This window comes from Harpegnathos saltator, unplaced genomic scaffold (assembly GCF_003227715.2).
Source record: "Harpegnathos saltator strain DR-91 unplaced genomic scaffold, Hsal_v8.6 scaffold12, whole genome shotgun sequence".
Classification (NCBI taxonomy): Eukaryota; Metazoa; Arthropoda; class Insecta; order Hymenoptera; family Formicidae; genus Harpegnathos; species Harpegnathos saltator.
The window spans coordinates 395,483-410,109 of NW_020229895.1; the positions used below are offsets into that span (position 1 = coordinate 395,483).

The following is a 14,627-nucleotide window of genomic DNA, read 5'->3' on the forward strand; positions in this document are numbered from 1 at the left end:
GGTCGCACAGCACGCTTGCACGACTTAATACAATTGTAGCGAAAAGTTTTTTGGGCGCATATAGCAGTTGTGTCAGCAGGATTTTTCTACTTGCGGATATCTACATTATGCGGATGTATACTACTTTGTTCTGAAGATGCATGATTTTATAACAATTATATAAAGATCGTTATTTCGTTATGAAATGCGACAATGAGATGTATCGTATACTACCGATATGCTTTTCATACGCATCAGGGAACTGAAAACTTAAGGATAACTAAGAAAGCTTTCATCTAAATGGAGACGCATCAGTTGAGTAAAGGAAAAGAGAGGCAAAGCATAGGAATAGAGCGTTCTTATCTCGTAAAAAGAATTTAAATAACTCTAACAAAATATTAATTAATTGCTATATTAGCTAAGAGCATATTAAATAAATTTTATTTGCGACTATATATGAATGCATGTATATAGACATCATCAAACCTTCTTCATATGTCGAGACACGTCTTTTGCTTTTTAATTTCAATGCCAAAACTTCGGCATCGGTTTCCTCGTACGAATATTTCCTATCGCGTTTCAATTGCACTTTAACGTCTTCTTCAATCTCTTCCACGGTATAAGGAGCTTTCTCTTTCTTCTTTCTTCGTCTTAACGGTATTCTCATTTCGTCGACATCAAGCTCCTCGACACTATATTCTTTACCTTCTTCTTCTGATTCATCGATAATTTCCTCGACTGGTCCGAAATCATCCTCGATTTCTTGCATGATTTTGATCGTTTCTTCGCCAGTCTCCTCGGAATATGTAAGCGGACGTTTCTTTGGCTTTAGACGGACTTTACCGGACATGGAAATATCTTCTTCTTCGTATGTATTCAATGAGATCTTAAATTCCTGTTCCACATCCTCCTTCGTTTTCGTAGTGCGCGGTCTAAATGTCACGTTTTCCACTTCGGTGACTTCTTTGATATCTGGTCGAGGTTTCTTTTTCGGTCGTAATTTACGTAATGTGACATCTTCATAAATTTCTTCGATGGGTTTCGGTACCTTCTTCGGTGGTTTACGCTTCAACGTGATTTCCTCGATCACTTCTTTCGGTTCTTCCACTTCCACAATTTTCTGGATAGTCAATTCCTCTGCTGCTACTTCTTCGACTTTCTCCATCGGTTTCTTTCTTTTTAATAAAACATCTGTAGACACTTCTTCTTCCTCTTTAGGTTGTTCCGGAACACGTTCCTTTTTCTTTATCGTTATAGCTGTCTCTTCAACTTCTTCCACTACAGGAGCCTTCTTGGTTGGCTTCTTCTTAAGAACAACATCTTCGCTAATAATTTCTTCTTCCTTTTCTTTTTCTATAATAGGCTTTTTGATTGTAATTTCATCAGCTGCTTCTTCCTTGACAGGTTTCTTTTTCGGTTTCTTCAATTCCACTTTTTCTGTCACTTCTTCCGGCACTTGCACTTTTTCTTTTGGGACGGGTTTCTTTACAGTGACTTCGGCAGCAGCTTCCTCGGTGACAGGTTTCTTCTTTGGCTTCTTTTTTAACGTAACTTCCTCAGTGACTTCTTCTGCTTCTTCCTTTCTTTCCTCAACAACCGGTTTCTTAATAGTCACTTCATCAGCAGCTTCTTCCTTGACAGGTTTCTTTTTCGGTTTTTTCAATTCCACTTTTTCTGTCACTTCTTCCGGCACTTGCTCCTCTTCTTTCGGGACAGGTTTCTTTACAGTGATTTCAGCAGCAGCTTCCTCTGTGACAGGCTTTTTCTTTGGTTTCTTTTTCAACGTAATCTCCTCAGTAATTTCTTCTACTTCTTCTTTCTTTTCCTCAATAACTGGTTTCTTAATCGTCACTTCATCTGCAGCTTCTTCCTTCACAGGTTTCTTTTTCGGTTTCTTCAATTCCACTTTCTCTGTCACTTCTTCCGGCACTTGTTCCTCTTCTTTCGGAACAGGTTTCTTTACAGTGATTTCAGCAGCAGCTTCCTCTGTGACAGGCTTTTTCTTTGGTTTCTTTTTCAATGTAACTTCCTCAGTAATTTCTTCTGTTTCTTCTTTCGTTTCCTCAATAACTGGTTTCTTAATCGTTACTTCATCAGCAGCTTCTTCCTTCACAGGTTTCTTTTTCGGTTTTTTCAATTCCACTTTCTCTGTCACTTCCTCTGGCACTTGCTCTTCTTCTTTCGGGACAGGTTTCTTTACAGTAATTTCAGCAGCAGCTTCCTCTGTGACAGGCTTTTTCTTTGGTTTCTTTTTCAACGTAATCTCCTCAGTAATTTCTTCTACTTCTTCTTTCTTTTCCTCAATAACTGGTTTCTTAATCGTCACTTCATCTGCAGCTTCTTCCTTCACAGGTTTCTTTTTCGGTTTCTTCAATTCCACTTTCTCTGTCACTTCTTCCGGCACTTGTTCCTCTTCTTTCGGAACAGGTTTCTTTACAGTGATTTCAGCAGCAGCTTCCTCTGTGACAGGCTTTTTCTTTGGTTTCTTTTTCAATGTAACTTCCTCAGTAATTTCTTCTGTTTCTTCTTTCGTTTCCTCAATAACTGGTTTCTTAATCGTTACTTCATCAGCAGCTTCTTCCTTCACAGGTTTCTTTTTCGGTTTTTTCAATTCCACTTTCTCTGTCACTTCCTCTGGCACTTGCTCCTCTTCTTTCGGGACAGGTTTCTTTACAGTGATTTCAGCAGCAGCTTCCTCTGTGACAGGCTTTTTCTTTAATTTCTTTTTCAACGTAACTTCCTCGGTAATTTCTTCCACTTCTTCTTTCTTTTCCTCAATAATTGGTTTCTTAACCGTCACTTCATCTGCAGCTTCTTCCTTTACAGGTTTCTTCTTCGGTTTCTTTAATTCCACTTTTTCAGATACTTCTTCGGGCACTTTTTCTTCTTCTTTTGGAACGGGTTTCTGTACAGTAATTTCAGCAGCAGCTTCCTCTGTGACAGGCTTTTTCTTTGGTTTCTTTTTCAACGTAACTTCCTCGGTAATTTCTTCTACTTCTTCTTCCTTTTCCTCAATAACTGGTTTCTTAATCGTCACTTCATCTGCAGCTTCTTCCTTCACAGGTTTCTCCTTCGGTTTCTTCAATTCCACTTTTTCAGATACTTCTTCGGGCACCTTTTCTTCCTCTTTTGGAACGAGTTTCTGTATTGTGACTTCGTCAACGGCTTCTTCTGTGACAGGCTTTTTCTTTGGTTTCTTTTTCAACATAACTTCCTCGGTAATTTCTTCCACTTCTTCTTTCTTTTCCTCAATAATTGGTTTCTTAACCGTCACTTCATCTGTAGCTTCTTCCTTTACAGGTTTCTTCTTCGGTTTCTTTAATTCCACTTTTTCAGATACTTCTTCGGGCACTTTTTCTTCTTCTTTTGGAACGGGTTTCTGTACAGTAACTTCGTCAGCGGCTTCCTCTGTGACAGGCTTTCTCTTTGGTTTCTTTTTCAACGTAACTTCCTCAGTGGCTTCTTTTTCCTCAACCGGTTTCTTGACCGTCACTTCATCTGCGGCTTCTTCAATAGGTTCTTTTGGTTTTAGTAATACCTTTTCTGAAATTTCTTCTGTTGGAATTTCTGGTTTCTCTTCAGGTGTCTTTTTTAAAGTAATCTCCTCCGTAGTTTCGTCTGGCTCTATTTGCTTTTTCTTGAGTTTCTTTGGTTTTATTTTCTGTTTTACGGTAATTTCATCTACGTCTTCTACTGGTTTCGTCGGAACTTTATCTTTTTCTAAAGTTGGATATTCGATTTCGCGCTCCTCCTCGGGTTTATCTTTCTTCCAGGGTTTCAAAGTTATTGTTTCAGGCTCATCTTCCGGTTTCTCTGACGGTGGTATTCGGAATTTGACTTCAGGTTCTTCTTCAGGTTCCATTGGTTTTGGTATTCCTTTTACTAACGGAATTTGTTCTACATCTTGATCAGGCTTCTTTCTCGTAGGTTTCTCATACGATTCCGGAACAGGTTCAGGTTCTGGTTTCTCTGGTTTTTCAAACTCTTCGGGTACGTACTTTTCAATTTCTGGTCTATCAAATTCTAATGGCTTGAATTCCTCGAATTCTAACTTATCTTTAGGTTTTTCCTTTTCTTTATGTGGTACATCTTCTGTTGTTTCTTTCTTTTTAGGTTTCTTTTTAGTTTCCGTTATCTCTTCTGGTTTCTTTTCCGGAATTGTTTTTAATTTAACCTCTTCGGGAGCAAGTTCAGGTTCTTGTTTTACTTCACCCTTTCCTATAACGAGTTTTTGTGGTTCTTCAGGTTTCTTTTCTGGCTTTTTAGGTGCCCGTTCATAAATAGATTTATCTTCTATTTTCTCGAGAGGGACTTTCTTTAATTCATCAAATTCTTTATCTAATTTCTCCAATTCAACTAATTCTTTCTCTGTCATTTTACGCTTTTTGTACTTTTTCTTTAAAACTTCTAAAGCTTCTTCTGCATTTCTGGACAAAACGCCAGTTTGAATCGGATTTTCTTCGATATATGTAATCTTTGGTATCTGTAATTCTGGTGGATAATCACCGATGAATGTGATTCTGCTACGTAACATGATTTTAGGGAATTTTGGTTCACTGATTTCTTTTTTCTTAACAATTGTTATTTTCTTTAATTTAATCGCCCCGAATTGAACTGTTTCTGCCGGTTCAGTATACTTTAATTTTGTAGGTTTGATTTCTTTTCTTTCGATCTTTTGCGGGACTAATTTTTGCACAGCTTCGGGTAATACTTTCTTTTCTTTCTTCTTTTTCGTTGGTTCCCACTGAATTTTCTCAGGCATCGGCTCTAATACAGGTCTTTCGTATTCGGGCTCTATCCATTCTTCTATTTCATCCTTCTTTACAGGTTTCTTTTTCTTCTTTTTGACAATCTTCTTTTCTGTTATTTTTTCGGTTGTTTCATCGGTAGGTTTTTCTTCTATAACGGAGACAATTTCTTCTTTTGGTTTTTCATCTTCCTTCTTTTCTATAGGTAATATTTCTGCTTCTTGTGGTTTATCTTCAAGTTTCTTTTCGGGAATTTCTGCAATTTTAGTTTCTGGGATAATCTCTGCGGCTTTTACTGTATCTGGTAGAACTTCACTTATTTTTATTTCTTCCGTTTTAGGTTTTATTGGCAACATCTCTTCCACTTTTCCCTCTTCTTGTTTCTCTTCGACAGTAACTGGTTTCTTTTCCGGGATAATTTTTTCTTTTTTGGCACGAGATAATTTCTTCTCTTTCTCATCTTTTACCTCAACTTTAACTGTTTCTACTTCTTTTTTCTCGAATACTTCACCATTTGCCATAGCTGTAGTAACCTCAGTAATTTCAATACTTTCTACCGGTGCGACATCCGGTTTTGCTTTCTTGACGGTGGGTAGTTCTGGTTTAAGTTCTTCCGGTACTGTTTCTGCTGCCACTTCTGTAACTTCGACACCTTCTTTTAACATTATATCTTTTTTAGCTTTATCTTCCTTTGGTTTCTTAGGAATAATTTCTTCGACAACTTCTTCTTTAACTTCGTGTTCATCCGCACGTTTCGGTTTAACCTTCTTAGGCGCTTTCTTTATAGTAACCTCTTTTACTTCAGCTTGTTGCTCTACCTCTTCGATTGGTACTGCTGTTTCTTCCGTTGGTTTTATCTTTTCAGGAAGACCCTCCGTAACTGTTTCCGGAATTGTTTCAATGACTTTGAGCCCTTCTTTCGTTATGATTGACGATTGTACTTGCTCTTCTTTCGGTTTTTCACTTACCATTTCCTTACTAACTTCCAGAGTTACTTCTTCTTGACTAGGAATCGTGCTCGTTTCTTCTCTTGTCACTTTCTTCAATGTAACTCTTTCGTCTTCAATTTTGCGTACTACAGCTTCTTTTAGCTTAGGTTTTTCTTCTGTTAACTTTGTAACGGGCGATTCAGTTAATGTCTGCGTCACTTCGATACTTTCTCTCGGAGAAAATGTAGTTTCAGCTTTTTCCTTCTTTGGTTTCTCTATAACAATTTCTTCAGTAATTTCCTCCGATACATTATCATCAAGAGTTTTCGCCTTTTCCTCTGTTATATCTACTTTTTCCTTTGGTATCTTAACAGGGGCTTTATGTATGTCTATCTCTGTCACCATCGCTGTTTCCTGCTTGCCTTCCACGACAGTTCTTGCTCTCTCTTCCTTTGGTTTTTCCATTGCAATCTCCTCTACAACTTCTTCAAGAATATCATCAGTTCCAGTCACGTGTTTCTTTTTCTTAACTACTTTTTTAGTTGGCGTTTCAATGATTTCGGTTACTTGTTCCACTTCTTCAATTGTTTCGACACGTTTATCCTTTTCCTTTGGCAGTTTTTTCTTTTTAATAATTTTCTGTGTGGGTGTTTCAATAGTTTCAATTACCTCCTCTTCCTCAATGACAGGCTTTTCTTTCTTTTCTTTTGGTGCCTTCTTAATATCTACTTTCGTAACTTTAACTGATTCTTCTGATTTTGTTTCTACCAGAAGTTGAGCCTGTTGTTTCTCCGTTTCTTCTGTCACTATTTCTTTCACAACTTCTTCTGGAATTTCATCCTTCGCCTGTTGTTCCTGTAAGCGTACATTATTGTGTCATAACTTATTAAATAGAATTAGTTTATACATTATCTTACCTGATACATTGGCTTCTTCTTTGTTCCTGCAAAACAAAATGAAGAATTAACTTTACCTATATTTTTTTACAAGGAAGATACTTTATAAAATTATAACTTTTTCAACATATAGATAATGTTAGTTTAATATATTAAAGTGCATTAACGTGATACATTAACAATTAACACCGTCTTGTCTTTCTGTTCTGTTCCAATGTCCTGTTCAATGTTCAAAAGTCTGTATAAATAATTCGCATAAATCTATCCTATTGAACTGGGTGCAAATGTCAGTGGTTGTAATAAGCAATAAAGAAGCTTACCTTCAATTTTCTCATCGATTTTGTGTTTTGTCAATCTTTTGTGTTTGCGTTTATCGTGTATTTCTGGTATAGTGTCTGCATGAAGATCGAGTGTGGTTGTCGTTGGCTGTTTTTCTTCAGTATCATCTTCAATAGTTATTCTTTCGGTAACTTGTTCCTCATCATCGCATTTTGTTGTAACACGCGCCTTACGCAATTTTATTGGCCGTCCTTCATCAGTAACAACTCGGCTTACGGTTATATCTTCTTTTGTTTCCTTTATTATTTGCGGCATAATACTATCAGTTATTGTGGGATACAAATTATCACTGTCATCAACACATTCTTCGACAATTGTCACCGGTTCAATACCCTCCTCTTCGATTGTCGTTATGTCCGTAACGTTTGGCTCCTCATCTACAGGTTTTGATAAAATACGTTTCTTTTTTATTCTTCGAGGCTTTTCCTCGTTAATGTTTTCTATATAATCCAATGTGACAATATTGATAGTCTCAATAATATCTTCTATTTCTGGCGACGGTAAAACGATATCTTTAACAATTTCCTCTACAGGCCCCTCCTTTATGCTTGCCATAGGGGCTTTACCTCTTTCTTCAACGGTCACTTCTTCTGTTACTTGCTGCTTCTGTCCCTTACGTTTAATAATTTTCTTTTTAGTGATCTTCACAGGTCCTTGGCCTTCGACTTGTTCTTCCGTTACTGTTACTTGTTCTCCAACTTCTTCTATGTCAATTGGTTTCACAAACTCTGGTAGTGGCAAAGGCATAATAGTTTCTTCAATAACCTCCTCTTCTGGTCCTTCAGTAACGGTCGTGATAGGAGCCTTACCTTTCTCTTCCACTGTCACTTCTTCAGTTACTTGCTGTTTCTGACCTTTACGTTTAATAACTTTCTTTTTAGTGATCTTTTTAGGTTCCTGACCTTCGACCCGTTCTTCCGTTACTGTTACTTGTTCTCGTACTTCTTCTACGTCAGTTGGTTTTACAAATTCTGGTAGTGCTGGAGGCACAGTGGTTTCTTCAATAACCTCCTCTTCTGGTCCTTCAGTAACAGTCGTGATAGAAGCCTTACCTTTCTCTTCCACCGTCACTTCTTCAGTCACTTGTTGTTTCTGCCCTTTGCGTTTAATAATTTTCCTTCTTGTCACCTTTTTCGGTCTCTGTCCCTCGATCATTTCTTCCGTTACCGTTACTTGTTCTCGTACTTCTTCTACGTCGGTTGGTTTTACAAATTCCGGTAACGATATAGGCAAAACGGTTTCATCAAGAACTTCCTCTTCTGGCCCTTCTGTAACAGTCGTGGTGGGAGCCTTACCTTTCTCATCCACCGTCACTTCTTCAGTCACTTGCTGCTTTTGCCCTTTGCGTTTAATAACTTTCTTTTTAGTGATTCTCTTAGGTTCTTCACCTACAACCCTTTCTTCCGTGACTGTCACTTGTTCTCGGACTTCTTCTACGTCAGTTGGTTTTACAAATTCTGGTAGTGCTAGAGGTAAAACGGTTTCTTCAATAACTTCCTCTTCTGGCCCTTCTGTAACAGTCATGGTGGGAGCTTTACCTTTCTCTTCCACCGTCACTTCTTCAGTCACTTGCTGCTTTTGCCCTTTGCGTTTAATAACTTTCTTTTTAGTGATTTTCTTAGGTTCTTCACCTACAACCCTTTCTTCCGTTACGGTCACTTGTTCTCGGATTTCTTCTATGTCGGTAGGTTTCACGGACTCTAGTAGTGGCAGAGGCAAAACGGTTTCCTCAACAACCTCCTCTTCTGGCCCTTCAGTAACGGTCGTGACCGGTGCCTTCCCCTTCTCCTCCACAGTTACTTCTTCAGTCACCTGTTGCTTTTGCCCTTTACGTCTAATAATTTTCCTTCTTGTTACTTTTTTAGGTCTCTGTTCCTCTATCCTTTCTTCGGTTACTGTAACTAGTTCTCGTACTTCTTCAACGTCGGTTGGTTTTACGAATTCTTGCAGCGGCAGAGGCAAAGTGGTTTCTTCAACAATCTCCTCTTCTGGCCCTTCGGTAACGGTCGTAATGGGAATCTTACCTTTCTCTTCCACAGTTACTTCTTCAGTCACTTGCTGTTTCTGACCTTTCCGTTTAATAACTTTCTTCTTAGTGATCTTCTTAGGTTCTTGACCTTCGACTTGTTCTTCCGTTACTGTCACTTGTTCCCGAACTTCTTCTATGTCAATTGGTTTCACGGAATCTGGTAGTGGCAGAGGCATAATGGTTTCTTCAACAACTTCCTCTTCTGGCCCTTCAGTAACGGTGGTGATAGGAGCCTTACCTTTTTCTTCCACAGTTACTTCTTCAGTTATTTGCTGTTTCTGACCTTTTCGTTTAGTAACTTTCTTTTTAGTGATCTTCTTAGGTTCTTGACCTTCGACTTGTTCTTCCGTTACTGTCACTTGTTCCCGAACTTCTTCTATGTCAATTGGTTTCACGGAATCTGGTAGTGGCAGAGGCATAATGGTTTCTTCAACAACTTCCTCTTCTGATCCTTCAGTAACGGTCGTGATAGGAGCCTTACCTTTCTCTTCCACAGTTACTTCTTCAGTCACCTGCTGCTTTTGTCCTTTGCGTTTAATAACTTTCTTTTTAGTAATTTTCTTAGGTTCTTGGCCAACAACCTTTTCTTCCGTTACTGTAACTTGTTCTCGTACTTCTTCTACGTCGGTTGGTTTTACAAATTCTGGTAATGTTAAAGGAAAAACGGTTTCTTCAACAACTTCCTCTTCTGGCCCTTCTGTAACAGTCGTGGTGGGAGCCTTACCTTTCTCTTCCACCGTTACTTCTTCAGTCACTTGCTGCTTTTGCCCTTTGCGTTTAATAACTTTCTTTTTAGTGATTCTCTTGGGTTCTTCACCTGCAACCCTTTCTTCCGTTACTGTAACTTGTTCTCGAACTTCTTCTACGTCGGTTGGTTTCGCGAATTCTGGTAAAGGTAGAGGCAAAATTGTTTTTTCAACAACCTCCTCTTCTGGCCCTTCAGTTACAGTCGTGGTTGGTGCCTTTCCTTTCTCTTCCACAGTTACTTCTTCAGTCACTTGCTGTTTCTGGCCTTCACGTTTAATAATTTTCTTTTTAGTGATCTTTTTAGGTACCTGACCTTCGACCCGTTCTTCCGTTACCGTTACTTGTTCTCGTACTTCTTCTACATCGGTTGGTTTTACAAATTCTGGTAGCGCTAGAGGCACAGTGATTTCTTCAATAACCTCCTCTTCTGGTCCTTCAGTAACGGTCGTGATAGGAGGCTTACCTTTCTCTTCCACAGTTACTTCTTCAGTCACTTGTTGTTTCTGCCCTTTGCGTTTAATAATTTTTCTTCTTGTTACCTTTTTAGGTCTCTGTCCCACGGTCCTTTCTTCCGTCACCGTTACTTGTTCTCGTATTTCTTCTACGTCGGTTGGTTTTACAAATTCTGGTAACGATGCAGGCAAAACGGTTTCTTCAAGAACTTCCTCTTCTGGCCCTTCTGTAACAGTCGTCGTGGGAGGCTTACCTTTCTCTTCCACCGTCACTTCTTCAGTTACTTGCTGCCTGTGCCCTTTGCGTTTAATAACTTTCCTTTTAGTGATTCTCTTAGGTTCTTCACCTACAAACCTTTCTTCCGTGACTGTCACTTGTTCTCGTGCTTCTTCTACGTCGGTTGGTTTTACAAATTCCGGTAACGATACAGGCAAAACGGTTTCTTCAAGAACTTCCTCTTCTGGCCCTTCAGTTACAGTTGTGATTGGTGTCTTTCCTTTCTCTTCCACCGTTACTTCCTCAGTCACTTGTTGTTTCTGGCCTTTACGTTTAATAATTTTCCTTCTTGTTACTTTCTTAGGTCTTTGGCCTTCTACCCTCTCTTCCGTTACTGTAACTTGTTCTCGGACTTCTACGTCGGTAGGTTTCCCAAACTCTGGTAGTGGCAGAGGCAAAGTGGTTTCTTCAACAACCTCCTCTTCTGGCCCTTCAGTTACGGTCGTGATTGGTGCCTTTCCTTTCTCTTCCACAGTTACTTCTGCAGTCACTTGCTGTTTCTGGCCTTTACGTTTAATAATTTTCTTTTTAGTGATCTTTTTAGGTTCCTGACCTTCGACCCGTTCTTCCGTTACCGTTACTTGTTCTCGTACTTCTTCTACGTCGGTTGGTTTTACAAATTCTGGTAGCGCTAGAGGCACAGTGATTTCTTCAATAATCTCCTCTTCTGGTCCTTCAGTAACGGTCGTGATGGGAGCCTTACCTTTCTCTTCCACCGTCACTTCTTCAGTCACTTGCTGCTTTTGGCCTTTGCGTTTAATAACTTTCTTTTTAGTGATTCTCTTAGGTTCTTCACCTACAACCCTTTCTTCCGTGACTGTCACTTGTTCTCGGATTTCTTCTACGTCGGCTGGTTTTACAAATTCTGGTAACGTTACAGGCAAAACGGTTTCTTCAAGAACTTCCTCTTCTGGCCCTTCTGTAACAGTCGTGGTGGGAGCCTTACCTTTCTCTTCCACCGTCACTTCTTCAGTCACTTGCTGCTTTTGCCCTTTGCGTTTAATAACTTTCTTTTTAGTGATTCTCTTAGGTTCTTCACCTACAACCCTTTCTTCCGTGACTGTCACTTGTTCTCGGATTTCTTCTACGTCGGCTGGTTTTACAAATTCTGGTAGTGCTAGAGGCAAAATGTTTTCCTCAACAACCTCCTCTTCTGGCCCTTTAGTAACGGTCGTGATGGGTGGCTTACCTTTCTCTTCCACAGTGACTTCTTCAATTACTTGCTGTTTCTGGCCTTTACGTTTAATAACTTTCTTATTAATGATCTTCCTAGGCTTCTGTCCTTCAACTTGTTCTTCCGTTACTGTAACTTGTTCTCGGACTTCTTCTACGTCGGTGGGTTTCACTATTTCTGGTAATGGTAGAGGCAAAACACTGTCTTCATCAACCTCCTCTTCTGGACCTACGAAAACGGTTGTGATAGGTGCCTTACCTTTCTCTTCCACAGTTACTTCTTCAGTCACTTGCTGCTTCTGACCTTTGCATTTAATAATTTTCCTTCTTGTTACTTTCTTAGGTATCTGTCCCTCGACTCTTTCTTCCGTTACTGTTACTTGTTCTCGAACTTCCTCTACGTCGGTTGGTTTTACAAATTCCGGTAACGATACAGGCAAAACGGTTTCTTCAAGAACTTCCTCTTCTGGCCCTTCAGTTACAGTTCTGATTGGTGCCTTTCCTTTCTCTTCCACCGTTACTTCCTCAGTCACTTGTTGTTTGTGGCCTTTACGTTTAATAATTTTCCTTCTTGTTACTTTCTTAGGTCTTTGGCCTTCTACCCTTTCTTCCGTTACCGTAACTTGTTCTCGAACTTCTTCTACGTCGGTTGGTTTCGCGAATTCTGGTAAAGGTAGAGGCAAAATTGTTTTTTCAACAATTTCCTCTTCTGGCCCTTCAGTTACAGTTGTGATTGGTGCCTTTCCTTTCTCTTCCACCGTTACTTCCTCAGTCACTTGTTGTTTCTGGCCTTTACGTTTAATAATTTTCCTTCTTGTTACTTTCTTAGGTCTCTGGCCTTCTACCCTCTCTTCCGTTACCGTTACTTGTTCTCGTACTTCTTCTACGTCGGTTGGTTTTACAAATTCTTGTAGTGGCAGAGGCACAGTGGTTTCTTCAACAATTTCCTCTTCTGGCCCTTCTGTAACGGTCGTGATAGGAGCCTTACCTTTCTCTTCCACCGTTACTTCCTCAGTCACTTGTTGTTTCTGGCCTTTACGTTTAATAATTTTCCTTCTTGTTACTTTCTTAGGTCTCTGGCCTTCTACCCTCTCTTCCGTTACCGTTACTTGTTCTCGTACTTCTTCTACGTCGCTTGGTTTTACAAATTCTTGTAGTGGCAGAGGCACAGTGGTTTCTTCAACAATTTCCTCTTCTGGCCCTTCTGTAACGGTCGTGATAGGAGCCTTACCTTTCTCTTCCACAGTTACTTCTTCAGTCACCTGCTGCTTTTGCCCTTTGCGTTTAATAACTTTCTTTTTAGTGATTTTCTTAGGTTCTTGGCCAACAACCTTTTCTTCCGTTACTGTAACTTGTTCTCGTACTTCTTCTACGTCGTTTGGTTTTACAAATTCTGGTAATGTTAAAGGAAAAACGGGTTCTTCAATAACTTCCTCTTCTGGCCCTTCTGTAACTGTCGTGGTGGGAGCCTTACCTTTCTCTTCCACCGTTACTTCTTCAGTCACTTGCTGCTTTTGCCCTTTGCGTTTAATAACTTTCTTTTTAGTAATTCTCTTGGGTTCTTCACCTACAACCCTTTCTTCCGTTACTGTAACTTGTTCTCGAACTTCTTCTATGTCAATCGGTTTCACGAACTCTGGTAGTGACAGAGGCAAAATGGTTTCTTCAACAACCTCCTCTTCTGGCCATTCTGTAACGGTCGTGATAGGAGCCTTACCTTCCTCTTCCACCGTCACTTCTTCAGTCACTTGCTGCTTTTGCCCTTTGCGTTTAATAACTTTCTTTTTAATGATTTTTTTAGGTATTTGCCCCTCTACCCTTTCTTCCGTTACTGTAATTTGTTCTCGAACTTCTTCTACGTCGGTTGGTTTCGCGAATTCTGGTAAAGGTAGAGGCAAAATTGTTTTTTCAACAATCTCCTCTTCTGGCCCTTCGGTTACAGTCGTGATTGGTGCCTTACCTTTCTCTTCCACCGTTACTTCTTCAGTCACTTGCTGTTTCTGACCTCTACGTTTAATAATTTTCCTTCTTATTACTTTCTTAGGTCTTTGTCCCTCTACCCTTTCTTCCGTTACTGTAACTTGTTCTCGGACTTCTTCTACGTCGGTCGGTTTCACGGACTTTGGTAGTGGCAGTGGCAAAATAGTTTCTTCAACAACTTCCTCTTCTGGCCCTTCAGTAATGGTCGTAATGGGTGCCTTATCTTTCTCTTCCACAGTTACTTCTTCAGTCACTTGCTGTTTCTGGCCTTTGCGTTTAATAATTTTCCTTCTTGTCACCTTTTTCGGTCTCTGTCCCTCGACCTTTTCTTCCATTACCGTCACTTGTTCTCGTACTTCTTCTACATCGGTTGGTATTACAAATTCTGCTAATGGCAGAGCCAAAATGGTTTCTTCAACAACTTCCTCTTCTGGCCCTTCGGTAGCAGTCGTGGTGGATACCTTACTTTTCTCTTCCGCAATTACTTCTTCAGTCACTTGCTGCTTCTGTTCCTTTTGTTTAATAATTTTCTTTTTAGTAATCTTCTTAGGTTTTTGCCCTTCGATCCGTTCTTCCGTTACTGTCACCTGTTCTTCTTTTGTTTCAATTTGTTTTGTTACAGTTGGTTTAGTATCCTTCTCTTCGGATTCTTCAATTTTTGTCGGTTTTATTTCTTCTATTCCTGTCATTTCAGTTACCTCTTCTATATGCATAAATTGTTTTTTCGGTATGGATGGTATTCGCGACTTTATATCTTCGAGTTCTTCTTCTATAACAACAACCTTTTCCTCCTCAGATTTAGTTCTTGGCATCTTTTTTCGTAAAGTTGTTTTCTTTGTTTTAACTGCTGCCGTTTCATCGTCTTTGCTGCCGCGTCTAAATTTCGTAGTGTATTCTTCAGTTACTTCAATATCAGAGTCAATCGATGGTTGATGTATTGTATCGTGTTCTGTAGTGTGTTGTGTGATTGTGATGTGATGTTGCGTTGATGCTTCTGTGGTTTCTGAAATGTACAGAGAACAAGTGTGGTATGATTAAGCTGTTTATGTGTTTTGTGAATCCGTTTGCATTACTTCCT

General features: G+C 39.6%; 1 protein-coding gene across 15 annotated transcripts in view; it reads right to left on the reverse strand.

Annotated features, from left to right (window-relative positions):
* The window catches only part of sls (sallimus), an 84,956-nt gene that overhangs the window by 9,067 nt on the left and 61,262 nt on the right, over positions 1–14,627 (reverse strand). For 8 of the 15 annotated variants that reach the window (XM_025305095.1, XM_025305109.1, XM_025305145.1 and 5 more), the window contains 3 exons: positions 6,873–14,552; positions 6,574–6,599; positions 466–6,511 (listed from right to left, as the gene is read on the reverse strand). The exons of 2 other annotated variants lie outside the window; for them this stretch is intronic. In XM_025305095.1, the coding sequence (XP_025160880.1) occupies positions 466–6,511; positions 6,574–6,599; positions 6,873–14,552 (13,752 nt within the window). Of the gene's footprint in view, positions 1–465; positions 6,512–6,572; positions 6,600–6,872; positions 14,553–14,627 lie in introns of those variants that run through there. 5 more of the 15 variants (XM_025305117.1, XM_025305126.1, XR_003113899.1 and 2 more) reach the window with 3 other exon arrangements.